The sequence below is a fragment of the Anomaloglossus baeobatrachus genome, chromosome 11 (genome assembly GCF_048569485.1).
Source record: "Anomaloglossus baeobatrachus isolate aAnoBae1 chromosome 11, aAnoBae1.hap1, whole genome shotgun sequence".
In the NCBI taxonomy this organism is placed as follows: domain Eukaryota; kingdom Metazoa; phylum Chordata; class Amphibia; order Anura; family Aromobatidae; genus Anomaloglossus; species Anomaloglossus baeobatrachus.
In genome coordinates, this window is record NC_134363.1 from 145,496,731 (window position 1) to 145,508,619 (window position 11,889).

At 43.5% G+C, this 11,889-nt stretch overlaps 1 protein-coding gene across 2 annotated transcripts; it reads left to right on the forward strand.

The window, feature by feature from the left end:
* The first annotated feature begins 1,690 nt into the window (after nucleotides 1–1,690).
* YBX1 (Y-box binding protein 1) lies at nucleotides 1,691–7,732 on the forward strand. 2 transcript variants are annotated; one of them, XM_075329251.1, is made up of 8 exons: nucleotides 1,691–1,976; nucleotides 2,469–2,532; nucleotides 2,759–2,792; nucleotides 5,860–5,949; nucleotides 6,287–6,592; nucleotides 6,685–6,773; nucleotides 6,932–7,200; nucleotides 7,388–7,732. In XM_075329251.1, exons 1-7 carry the CDS (start codon nucleotides 1,874–1,876, stop codon nucleotides 7,167–7,169), a joined length of 924 nt encoding a protein of 307 aa, XP_075185366.1. In that variant the 5' UTR covers nucleotides 1,691–1,873; the 3' UTR covers nucleotides 7,170–7,200; nucleotides 7,388–7,732. The 2 variants fall into 2 exon arrangements, with proteins under 2 accessions (XP_075185366.1, XP_075185367.1); XM_075329252.1 differs by having other exon boundaries at nucleotides 1,692–1,976; nucleotides 6,685–6,767.
* Nucleotides 7,733–11,889: the final 4,157 nt, after the last annotated feature.

Here is an 11,889-nt window from a genome sequence, read left to right on the forward strand (position 1 = left end):
TGAGGTAAAATAGGTGAAATTAGAGGTTTTATTATATTTTTTTATAGCGCAGTATTATGGCCTCTACGCCAACAAAATGGGGTAAAATAGATGAAATGTGGGGATTTTATTATATTTTTTTCTTTATAGCGTGGTATTATAGCCTTTACGCCAACAAAATGAGCTAAAATAGATGAAATGTGGTGTTTTTTATTATATTTTTTTCTTTATAGTGTGGTATTATTGCCTCTATGCTAATGATGAAGTAAAACAGGTGAAATGAGAGGTTTTTATTATATTTTTTTCTTTATAGCGCTGTATTATGGCTCCTACACCACCAAAATGAGGTAAGATATATGAAATGTGGGGGTTTTATTATATTTGTTCTTTATAGCTCGGTATTATGGCCTTCATGCCAACAATATGAGGTAAAATAGGTGAAATGTTGGGTTTTTATTATTTTTTTAATTTATAGTGCGGTATTTGTCTTCTATGTCAACAAAATGAGGTAAAATAAGTGAAATCTGAGGTTTTTATTAGATATTTTTCTTTATAGCACGATATTATGGCCTTTTCGCCAACAAAATGAGGTAAAATAGGTGAAATGTGAGCTGTGTATTATATATTTTTCTTTATAGAGCGGTATTCTGGCCTCTATGTCAATGATATGAGGTAAAATAGATGAAATGTGAGGATTTTATTATATTTTTTCTTTATAGCGCGGCATTATGGCTTTCATGCCAACAATATGAGGTAAAATAGGTGAAATGTGGGGGTTTTATTATATTTTTTCTTTATAGCGCGGTATTTGGCCTTTACGCCAATGAATTGAGGTAAAATAGGTGAAATGTGAGGATTTTATTATATTTTTTCTTTATAGCGCGGCATTATGGCTTGCATGGCAACAATATGAGGTAAAATAGGTGAAATGTGTGGTTTTTATTATATTTTTTCTTTATAACAAGGTATTTGGCCCCTACGCCAACGAAATGACGTAAAATAGATGAAATGTGGGGTTTTTTATTATATTTTTGTCTTTATAGCGCAGTATTATGTCCTCTATGTCAACGAAATGAGGTAAAATAGATGAAATCTGATTTTTTTATTACATATATTTTTTAATTTATTTTTTCCTGGATACAATGACATAGTGACCAGACGTTGACTGGAGCAGAGGATTAAAACCTACGAGGCGCAGAGAAACATGGCGGTGTGAACGGAGATGTAACGAATCCCCCAGAGATTTGTCAGAAATGACAATTGTTTGCATTTCTGTGTAATTTTTCAGTCATAACAGCCCTATTGTCTGTGTGGAAATGATTGGTGTGGAATGACAGGCAGGTTAGGGGCTGAATTAACCGTGTGTATCAGTGACACTGAGGGAATTGATGAAGATGAGGTGAAGCTGTGCCCCCCGGCTTTGCACCAGGCACGTTGTCCTCCCCTCCCCCCTCTATAGCGCTGTGTGTTAGTATTCACAGCAGCTATGGTGCCGTCTGAGGCCACGGTCGAGACTAATCCCACCAATCCCGTGATCGACATCTTAACCGGCCAATAGCGCCCGTCCGCGAAAACCTACGACCAATCACGACGTACTACTATTAGATTGACACCCTCTTCCGCCTATCGGCGCGCAGAGATTTCGACTGACGAGTGTGTCGACCAGTGAGGGCGCGAGCGGGGCGGGCAGTCTGCGATGATTAACCCGTCTGTAACGTCATACTAGGCAGTTCGATCGGTAGCGGGAGCGGAGAGCGGACAGCAGGGAGCTCGAAGGCAGCAGCCCCCCACCGCCGGCCTAAGTTACCATCAACACCCGGGGTCAAAGTTTTAACAGCGAGCCACCGCCGGCCCGAGTCACCACCTCTGAAGGGAACCACAACCAATTACCACCATGAGCAGCGACGTCGAAACTCAACAGCAGCAGCAGCCAGCCGCCCTGGAAAGCAAGTCAGGCCCGGAACCGGCGGCCACTGTGGGGGAGAAGAAGGTCATCGGTGAGTATTGGCTGGTGAAGGGTTAAGGCGGCGGTTGGTGCGGCCGGTGTATAGCGCGCACTGCCACGCGTTGTGAGTGGCGGTTCCCCCCTCCACAGTCCCCCCTCCTCTTTCTCATCCGCCCGCCCGCCTCACGGCCGTGACGTCATCGCTTCCTGGGGCCTTCAAAATGTCCGCTGCGGCCTACTCGTCCCTACATTCTTTGTGTCCCGGCGCCGCCCGCACTGCGTTTTTTCACCTCCCTCCCTCCATAGTGTAGTATTAGGGGGGTGCACGTCTGCATGCAGGACCCAGACCCTCCTTGTGGACGGAAGCCGGGAGGGGGAGCCGGGTAGTGTCCTGGCCGGGATCCAGCCACGTGGTGCCTCAGTGCTGCTTTCTAGGGATGGCCCTGACCTCCAGGCCTGGGAGCTGGCCCCCTCCCATTACTTGTTTGTTTACATTTTAGTCCATCTGATCTCTAAATATTTTATTTTTTTTTTTTCCTGACAGCAACCAAGGTTTTGGGTACCGTCAAATGGTTTAATGTGCGCAATGGATATGGCTTCATTAACAGGTGAGTGCAGCTCTTCTGCTGATACACTGAATGATACATTGTATCCACTGCAAGGTATAATGTAACCATTACCCTGCTGTGGGCTCTTGATGCTCAGCACATGGTGATCTGACTGCTCCATTCAATGGGTTAAGTATTTAACCGCCAGCCTCCTTCTCTCCCACACCCAGAAAACTTTTTTTTTTTCTTTTTCCCTTTAAGCTCAATCTCGTTTTTGTTTTCTTAGGAATGACACCAAGGAAGATGTGTTTGTACACCAGGTGAGTTCATTTATTTTTTTCCCTGCTTCAGTTCAAAGCTTGATATCCTGCATTCTGGCCCTTTTGAGCAAAAAAGCCTAACTCTGATCACACAGTGCATCTTTTTATTGCATTTTTTTTTTTTTTTGTTTAGGTCACAAAGATGCACCAAAAATGCATGCATTTCCTTCCCCCAGCAAAAGCTGAGATTTATTTTGCTGTCCACACTGCATCTTATTTTTGGCTGCATCTTTGAAAATGCAACGTGTTTTTTTTTTTTTTGTTTTTTTATAAGTTTTTGTATTTTTGAGCTTTTCCAGTCAACAGACTTGATTTAAAAGCATTGTGCATCAAAACGCATTTTTTTTTTTTTCCTGTGGGTGTTTATTTTTTTTTTTTTTTGGGGCCCATCAATGCTGCATTTTTGTGGTTAGAAAAGCACTGTGTGAACATATATAATAGGTCACCAATCCAGACCTCACACAAGTGTGGGAAACCACTACTATGAATACAGCAGAGAAAGTGGTACAAACCCAATACTTTATTAAAAAAAATCTTTATTTTAATGCATATAATAAAATTAAACAAGGAGTCCAATTAGGTTGGCTATACCGCATACTTATAGTACATCAAGAATTGTATGCATTGCTGTATAGTATGATTATGGGATATATAGTTCTATACAGAGTAATTAAATGAGTTATAGACACTGTTAACCTTAATTAGGCCATAATGAGTTCCTTATCGTTGCACTATGTCCTGGTCAGTATAATTTACTTCTATGTATGAAAATTTAATGTGTTTAACTAGTTCCTGATTATATACCTAAAACTGTTAAGAGGTATTTGCAACTTTCTACACTACCAATATAAATTGCCCAGTGCAATACTCAACATCCACATCAACAGCTATGAGTATTGCACTGAGCAATTTTATATTGGTAATGTAGAAGCTTGCAGTTGCAAATCCCTCTTAACAGTTTTAGGTATATAATCAGGAACTAGTTGAAAACATTACATTTTCATACATAGAAGTTAAATTGTACTGACCAGGACATGGCGCAACGATAAGTCACTCATATTATGGCCTAATTAAGGTTAAGTGTCCATAACTATCACTTAATTAATAAATATATATATATATTTATATTTCTCACTAGTTTACAGCAATCCTTGATGTTGTACTAGAAGTATGTGGTGTAGCCAACCTAATTGGACTCCTTAATTTTAATTTTTTTTTTTTTCTCCACTGTATTCACTGTGTGAACATAGCCTAATTGTCGGTGCTGTTTACATCAACTTTATTTTTATTTTGCTGTACCTGTTAAGGGCTGTTACACACCTGGCTTTTTGGCGGATCCGGCGCACTCTAGTACAGTGGCAGCATGGCATGACAGCATGTGACCAGAGCTTGTTGCACTGCCACTGTACTGGAGTGCGCCGGATCCACCAAAAAGCTGGATGTCTGAAACGTCCCTAAGCTCCATTGACACATCCTGTGCTTGGACGATGATGTAGACTTAGGCTGTGGTCACATTACACTTAGTCATAGCTATAGCCTAAACTGATGCTTCTGAGTGTAAACTGTATCATGCAGCAGAGTATTTAAGGCCCAAACACTTAAAGATCTTGTCCTGAACTTAAAAAAACATGGCTCTCCCTTATAAAGATATCAATCTCCTAGCCAGCCCCTTTAAATTAAACTGGATACATGGTTGGCTCTGCATTTCTTTACTTTTTAAAAAGGATTGCATTTTTACTAGGAAGCCCTGTAAAAATGGTTTGATTTGTAAGACAGCATGTTGTAGGAAAATATTTACAATTTGTCCTATTGTATATTCACATATAGCGCCATTAATTCCATAGTGCATTATATACATCAGAAACACTGTCCCCTTAAGAAATAACCTAAATTTCCCAATCAGTATGTCTATTGTGTGCTAGATCTTGCCCTTTTAGTTTAAGGAGGGAGCATTTTGCTGAGTGTAAGACTTGTAGGCCATTCAATGTGTCTCTGGGGATTTAAATGTGCAAATATCTTATTCAGAGAAAAATGTGACCTTTGGTGCCACCTGTTGGTAGGTATCAGTTGTTGACTTAGGATTGCTACCCAGTAGGTGGCACTAAAGTTATTTCACTTTCAGTTAATAATTCCAGTGCTTCATTGTAGTCAATAACTAACTAAGTCATCTGTTTTATAGTCTCAGGAAAAACAATCACTAATGCAACCCACTGTCTCTAGTTATAAAATTTATTTTTGGAATAGAGCATCATAATGTATGCAGAGACCCTGGCTCCAACAATGTTTCACTTAGTGGTTTTGACAGTTTTTAGATTTAGCAATGCAGCAGAGCTTTGAAAGCCTGGTGTGGGCAGGGGCAGCTTTCTATTTACAAAGTCTATATAGATTGTGATCTGCTAATCAGAGGGGACTACTTGGGTGGCTGCTGTGACCCAACAATGATGATTTACTGGAGCTAAAATATAGCAAGTAAACTGGATAATAGATACATGGCTGAAATGTTAACCCTTACAGCATGTGGTGGTCAGATTACATAGCAAAAACCTGCTGACTGATTCCCTTTTAAAGGCAAACTGTCACCTGACTTATGCTTCCCAAACCAAATACGTCATGAATCACAATTGCTACAAAGTATGTATGTCAGTCATTTCAGAAAAATATACTTTTGTTTCCAGCGTGGTCTTTATAGTCCAGTTACACTCCCAGCAGTTGTATCCCAGTGTCTGCTCTAGCTAGTCTGGTCTCTGGCCATGGTTCCTTGAGAAAAATTTAGAGATCCTTCAAACACTAGATTGTTTCAGAGACCATATACCAAGGTGCAGCCAGGCTGCTTTTTTTTTTTTTTTTTTTTTTTTTTTTGGGGGGGGCATGAATCATATGGTGGTTCCCTTTTTAAATGTATATTTGAAGCAATGTCCACTACTATAGAAGTTGGTGTAGGCAAAAGCTAGACTTCACACTTTGTGCACCTTGCTTCCAAACACTGCAAAGTAACAGTTCTAATTGCATTTGTCCTAGATACGGCCTTGTCTTTGATGCAAATGTTTCATTTTTTTTTTATTTCCAGACTGCCATTAAGAAGAACAACCCTAGGAAGTATCTTCGCAGTGTGGGAGATGGTGAAACTGTAGAGTTTGATGTAGTGGAGGGAGAGAAGGTAAGGTCTGGTTAAATGTGGCATATGAACTTTACAAACATGGAATGGGTCTTGCGTGTCCTTGTTGATCCCAAGACTAAATTATGTCCATGGTGGTCTTGGGAATCAATTATCATCCTTACTGCATTGAGTTTCAACTGTGGGTGAGGCCATTGCTCTGCTACTGTTAGTCAACCCCCACAAACAACAAAGTACAGAACTGTCCCATTTGAGCTTAAAATGGCTTATTTCATGAAGTTGCATAAACATTTGCACAATTTTGGTAGCTTTCGTTAGAAGAAAACCACTCTTGGATGGATGGGATTTTTCTTTTAAACCATGGATCTTCTCTCCGCAGGGTGCAGAGGCAGCTAATGTTACTGGTCCTGGGGGCGTTCCAGTCCAAGGCAGCAAATATGCAGCAGATCGCAACCATTATAGGCGCTATCCACGTCGCCGAGGTCCTCCACGTAACTACCAGCAAAACTACCAAAACAGCGAGAGTGGAGAGAAGCCCGAAGAAAATGAGACTGCGACAGATGGAGAGGGTGCTAACCAACAACGCCCTTACCGGAGGCGTCGGTATCCTCCTTACTACTTGAGGAGACCGTATGGGCGCAGACCGCAGTATAACAATGCGCCAGTACAGGGTGAAGTAGTTGAGGTAAGCTTGCCTTAAGCTTTCATAGTCTAATTTTATAGAATGTACCCAACTTACAGATTTTTTTTTTTTTTTTTTTTTTTTTTTTTTTATAGGGAGAAAGCCAAGGTGCCGGCGAACAAGGCAGACCAGGAAGGCAGAACAACATGTACAGAGGCTTCAGACCCCGATTCCACAGGTATGAGTAAGTTTTCTTAATGTTTCTTTTTAAAACAATAATTGTTTAATGGTAAATACTGAGCATATTGTCCCTCTGACATAAGACCCCCATAGTGACATGTTGTGGTATATAACTGGTGACCACTACTACAGACTTGTCATTTTCTTGTGACCTTCTTGAAGGGGACCTCCACGCCAGAGACAACCAAGAGAGGAAGAAGGAAATGAAGAGGATAAAGAAAATCAGGGGGATGGAACCCAGAGTCAGCAGCCACCTCAACGTCGGTACCGCCGTAACTTCAACTACAGACGCAGACGCCCAGAAAACCCTAAACCACAAGATGGTAAAGAGACCAAGGCAGCCGAAACATCAGCAGAAAACACGTCCGCTCCCGAGGCTGAGCAGGGCGGGGCTGAGTAAATACCGGCTTACCACCTCTACCACCATCCGGGTTAGTGTCAATCTCGATGAGCAAAAATTTGGTATTGTGCAGGAATTTTAAGGATTTTTTTTTCCTAAAATGCATGGAAGTAATCTTTTGCACTACTAAACACTGAGCTAAAATGAGAGCCTTTTTATGAAGTTATAATAAAGTATCAAATGGTTTATATTTTTTTTTCTTTATATTTTCTTTGCAGTTTTGTCATCAAAAGTCAAGATTTGAAATTCCAGCAATAAGAAATTGAACAAAGAATTGGAACTGAAGACCTTAAGTGCTTGCTTTTTGCTGTTGACCAGATAATATCGTCCTGCACGGTTTCTTGCAGCGATGGTTTTTATTTTTTATCTAAGATCTCCTTTTGGGAATGACAAGTTTTTTAAACATATTTTTTCGCAATCTTACCTGCAAAGGTTTTTAAATTGTTTATCTGGTCAAACCAAGATTTTTAAGAAACTCATTTTTAATTTGTAATAAAAGTACACCTGATTTTTTTCAAACAGTCAACAAATTGCAAGCATCTATTAATAAAGGTCTCAAAGTATCCTTGTGTCATTTAGTTTTGTGGTTTTGTGTGACACTGCATCGAGGGCACAGGAGTAATAAGCAAATTAGGAAATTATGGCATATTTGTCAGATATGCTCCACCCAAGAGGGTCAATGAGCTCAGGGGCAAGATCAAGATGTTAAATACAAAGTTGGGCAATAATCCTCCCCCTCATATTGTGACCATGGTGTTCAACCATACAGTGTAACCTTTCCAGAGGTATTTTCTTAGTCCTAAAGCCAAAAAATCTTCCAAAACTTGCGCTACTTTCACACCAGTTTTTTTTTTTTTTGTTTTTTTTTTTTAAATCGGGCACAATCCGGGGGAAAAAAAACTGAAAACAGATCCGGCGCCGGATCTGTTATATCCCAATTGATTTGTATTAGCACCGGATTTTGCCTGATGGCCTTGCGTTGCATCCAGGTTCTGCCGGTTCTGTCATAATTGGCTAATATGGCGGCCGGATGAAACCTCTTTTGTAACGTTTGTCTGACAAATGCATCGCGCCGGATCTAGCGTGATACGGCGTGATTTACAACGGAAGCTATGGATGCCAGATCGGCGTAATGCAGCAAAAAACGGATAAGGCCGCCGGATCAGTTTTTTTAAACTAGGCAGGCTCCAATATATTGTAAACAGATTCAGCAAAAAAAAAAAAACGGATGAAGCGGAGGCAAAAACTGATGCGCAGTATCAGTTTTTTTGACGGATCAGGTATACCGGATCCGGCGCATCAGTTTTTGCATATTCTGCCTGATGCCAAACTGTGTGAAAGTAGCTTTAGTCTCAAGTTTTAATATCCTGAGCATAGGAAATGAGCCTTAATTAAAGCTTCTATCTGTAAGGAACTGCACACAACCAGGGTTAATGATGTTGGCTCAATGACAAGAAGAAAGGTATGGAAGATCTGTTGCAAGGCTGTCTCGTGGCTACACTCATAGCAGCTGGGGTATTAATTGGAGCATGTAACGAATGCTTAAATGTACCCTACCATATCCCCAAACATTAATTTGCAGGTATGGGGGTTAATGTGCAAACTTGTGCAGCTGCTGTACTGGAAGCCCAGCTACCAGGAAGAAATGTAACATCCTAGCAGCTTCCCACTTTCATCCATAAGTCTGCCAGAGCAGCTTAAGTACAGTGGGTAGGAACAAATACTAACAAATTGTGTAGTGGCAAGTATCTCTATACCAAAGTATGATTAAGGCTATATAGCAATAACAGTGTATACTTAATTAATTAGTATATTTAAGGCAAGGTGAAAGTATCAAATAGCAGACTAAAAGGCTTTGCTGCAGAATTACTTTTGTATTGCACTGAAGTGAAGGTACTGTTCACAATAGCAAAATACAGGGACTACTATGTAATTGTGGTGTCAGACTGTTTTATGTTCTGTACTAGTTAGCAAGGCCAGTGACCTTGTGCACTGGTGTGTTTTTTTTTTTTTTTTTTTTTTTTTTTTTTTCCTCCCCTTGCTAACTAATGCAGAGTTCACAAACAAGTATTTGTACACTAAAGCAGTTTATGCATATTCTGACACTTTATAAGTGCACATAACATCTCTATATTTCTAGTATTGTGAACGGCACTTTGACTTTCTTTGTCGCTCCATTGGGAGACCCAGACCATTGGGTGTATAGGCTATGCCTCCGGAGGCCGCACAAAGTATTACACTAAAAGTGTAAAGCCCCTCCCCTTCTGCCTATACACCCCCCGTGCTCCCACGGGCTCCTCAGTTTTTTTTGCTATGTGCGAAGGAGGCAGACATGCACGCACAGCTCCACAGATTGGTCAGCAGCAGCTGCTGACCAATGTCGGATGGAAGAAAAGTGAGCCCATATAGGGCCCCCAGCATGCTCCCTTCTCACCCCACTCTTGTCGGCGGTGTTGTTAAGGTTGAGGTATCCATTGCGGGTACGGAGGCTGGAGCCCACATGCTGTTTTCCTTCCCCATCCCCCTCAGGGCTCTGGGTGAAGTGGGATCCTATCGGTCTCTAGGCACTGAGACCGTGCTTCATCCACAACTCCTGTGGAGCCTGCTGGATAGGAGCCGGGTACCGTTCAGGGACATGGCCCTGCTACTTGGAGGTACTCTGTATCCCTGTGGGGACCGCGCACAGCAACACTACAGCTTTGCTGGGTGTGCTAGTGCACCGGGGACCGCGGCGCTGACCGGGTTAAAAGGTGCCATTACACACTCAGCGTTGCTGAGTGTGTTTTATGTGTAGGGACTGCCGCGCTGACCGCCGCTGCCGCGGAAACACTGCGGCGCGGCTGGGACTTGTAGTGCGCCGGGGACTTCCGCGCTGGCCGCGCATATACGGCGGCCGCGCTTATTACTCAAGTCCCCGGCTTTTTTGCGGCCTAGTTTCCTTTTCCTCCCGCCCTCAGCCCTGACAGGCAGGGGAAGGGCGGGAAGCTGCACAGAACGAGCAGCACTGAGGGCTGGAGCATGCTTTGCATACTCCACCCCTCTCACTGTGCACAGTGCGACTACAGTTCCCGCACTTTCTCGGCCACGCCCACGACTCCCTCCTCTCCTCAGGACGCCGGCAGCCATTCCTGTCAGCTCCTCGGACGCAGCAGAGGGGGACAAAGTCTGGGAGACCCAGGCAGGGACTTGGGTGGCCTCACAACCGCTTGAAGCGGGTGGTAAGCAGCACCTGTGGTGCTAGCCCCATTGTGCAGTAGTGTAACTATACTGTATATGTTTATGGTATATACTTTACACTGTATGGTGCACAGTTGATTTCTGGCTATATACCCTATTGTGTTGCTCAGGGAAGATAATAGCATGGCGCCCACAAAAGGCAGGGGTGCCAAAACACAGGCTTATTATGCTGCCTGCGCCGCATGTACGACCCCGCTACCGGCAGGTTCAACTGACCCTCATTGTATACAGTGCTCGGGCCCTGTGACACTCAGCCAGAGCCTCTGCTAAGAGGGGCCCAGGGGGAGCCACCTGCTGACAATGTCCAGGTGACGGGGACAGAGTTTGCAAAACTCTGAGACTATGGCTAAGATACTAGAAGCCTTGCAGTACAGGCCGGTATCACAGCACAGGGACTCTGTTGAATCTTTGTTCCCTGGCCCCCCTGAGTTGGACCAACAATGTCCTCCAGGGGTATCTCATAGATCCCAGGCTGAGGGTTCTGACACAGACCCCAGCCCCAGACAGACTAAGCGAGCTCGCTTAGATTTTCCCTCGACATCATCATATTGTTCAGGGTCTCAGCGAGGGGAATCTCGAGTTGATGAAGCGGAGGTAGCTGATCAGGATTCTGATCCTGAGGGCGCTCTCAATCTTAATACTCCAGACGGGGACGCCATAGTAAACGATCTTATTGCATCCATCAATCAAATGCTGGATATTTCTCCCTCAGTCCCTCCAGCAGAGGAGTCGGCTTCTCAGCAGGAGAAATTCCGGTTCAGGTTCCCCAAGCGTACACAGAGTATGTTTCTGGACCACTCTGATTTCAGAGAGGCAGTCCAGAATCACCATGCTTGTCCAGATAAGCGTTTTTCTAAGCGCCTTAAGGATACACGTTATCCCTTTCCACCTGACGTGGTTAAAGGTTGGACTCAGTGTCCCAAAGTGGATCCTCCAATCTCCAGACTGGCGGCTAGATCCATACTTGCAGTGGAAGATGGGGCTTCACTCAAGGATGCCACTGACAGGCAGATGGAGCTCTGGTTGAAATCCATCTATGAAGCGATCGGCGCTTCTTTTGCCCCAGCATTCGCAGCCGTATGGGCGCTACAAGCTATCTCAGCAGGTCAAGCGCAAATTGAAGCAGCCACATGCACGTCCGCGCCACAAGTGGCGTCCATTACCACTCAGACCTCGGCATTTGCGTCTTACGCTATTAATGCTGTCCTGGACTCTGCGAGCTGTACGGCGGTGGCAGCCGCCAATTCGGTGGTACTCCGCAGGGCCTTGTGGCTATGGGAATGGAAGGCAGATTCTGCTTCCAAAAAGCGCTTAACCAGTTTGCCAATTTCTGGCGACAGATTGTTTGGCGAGCGTTTGGATGAAATCATCAAACAATCCAAGGGAAAGGATACATCCTTACCCCAGCCCAAACCGAACATACCCCAACAGAGGAGAGGGCAGTCGAGGTTTCGGTCCTTTCGGGGCGCGGGCAGGTCCCAAT

Excerpts from the sequence above, each read along its gene's own strand:
- YBX1 (XM_075329251.1), top strand. The coding sequence starts at position 1,874 with ATGAGCAGCGACGTCGAAACTCAACAGCAGCAGCAGCCAGCCGCCCTG. Across the intron at positions 2,533-2,758 it reads GGATATGGCTTCATTAACAG|GAATGACACCAAGGAAGATG; the intron begins GTGAGTGCAGCT and ends TTGTTTTCTTAG. Across the intron at positions 5,950-6,286 it reads ATGTAGTGGAGGGAGAGAAG|GGTGCAGAGGCAGCTAATGT; the intron begins GTAAGGTCTGGT and ends TTCTCTCCGCAG.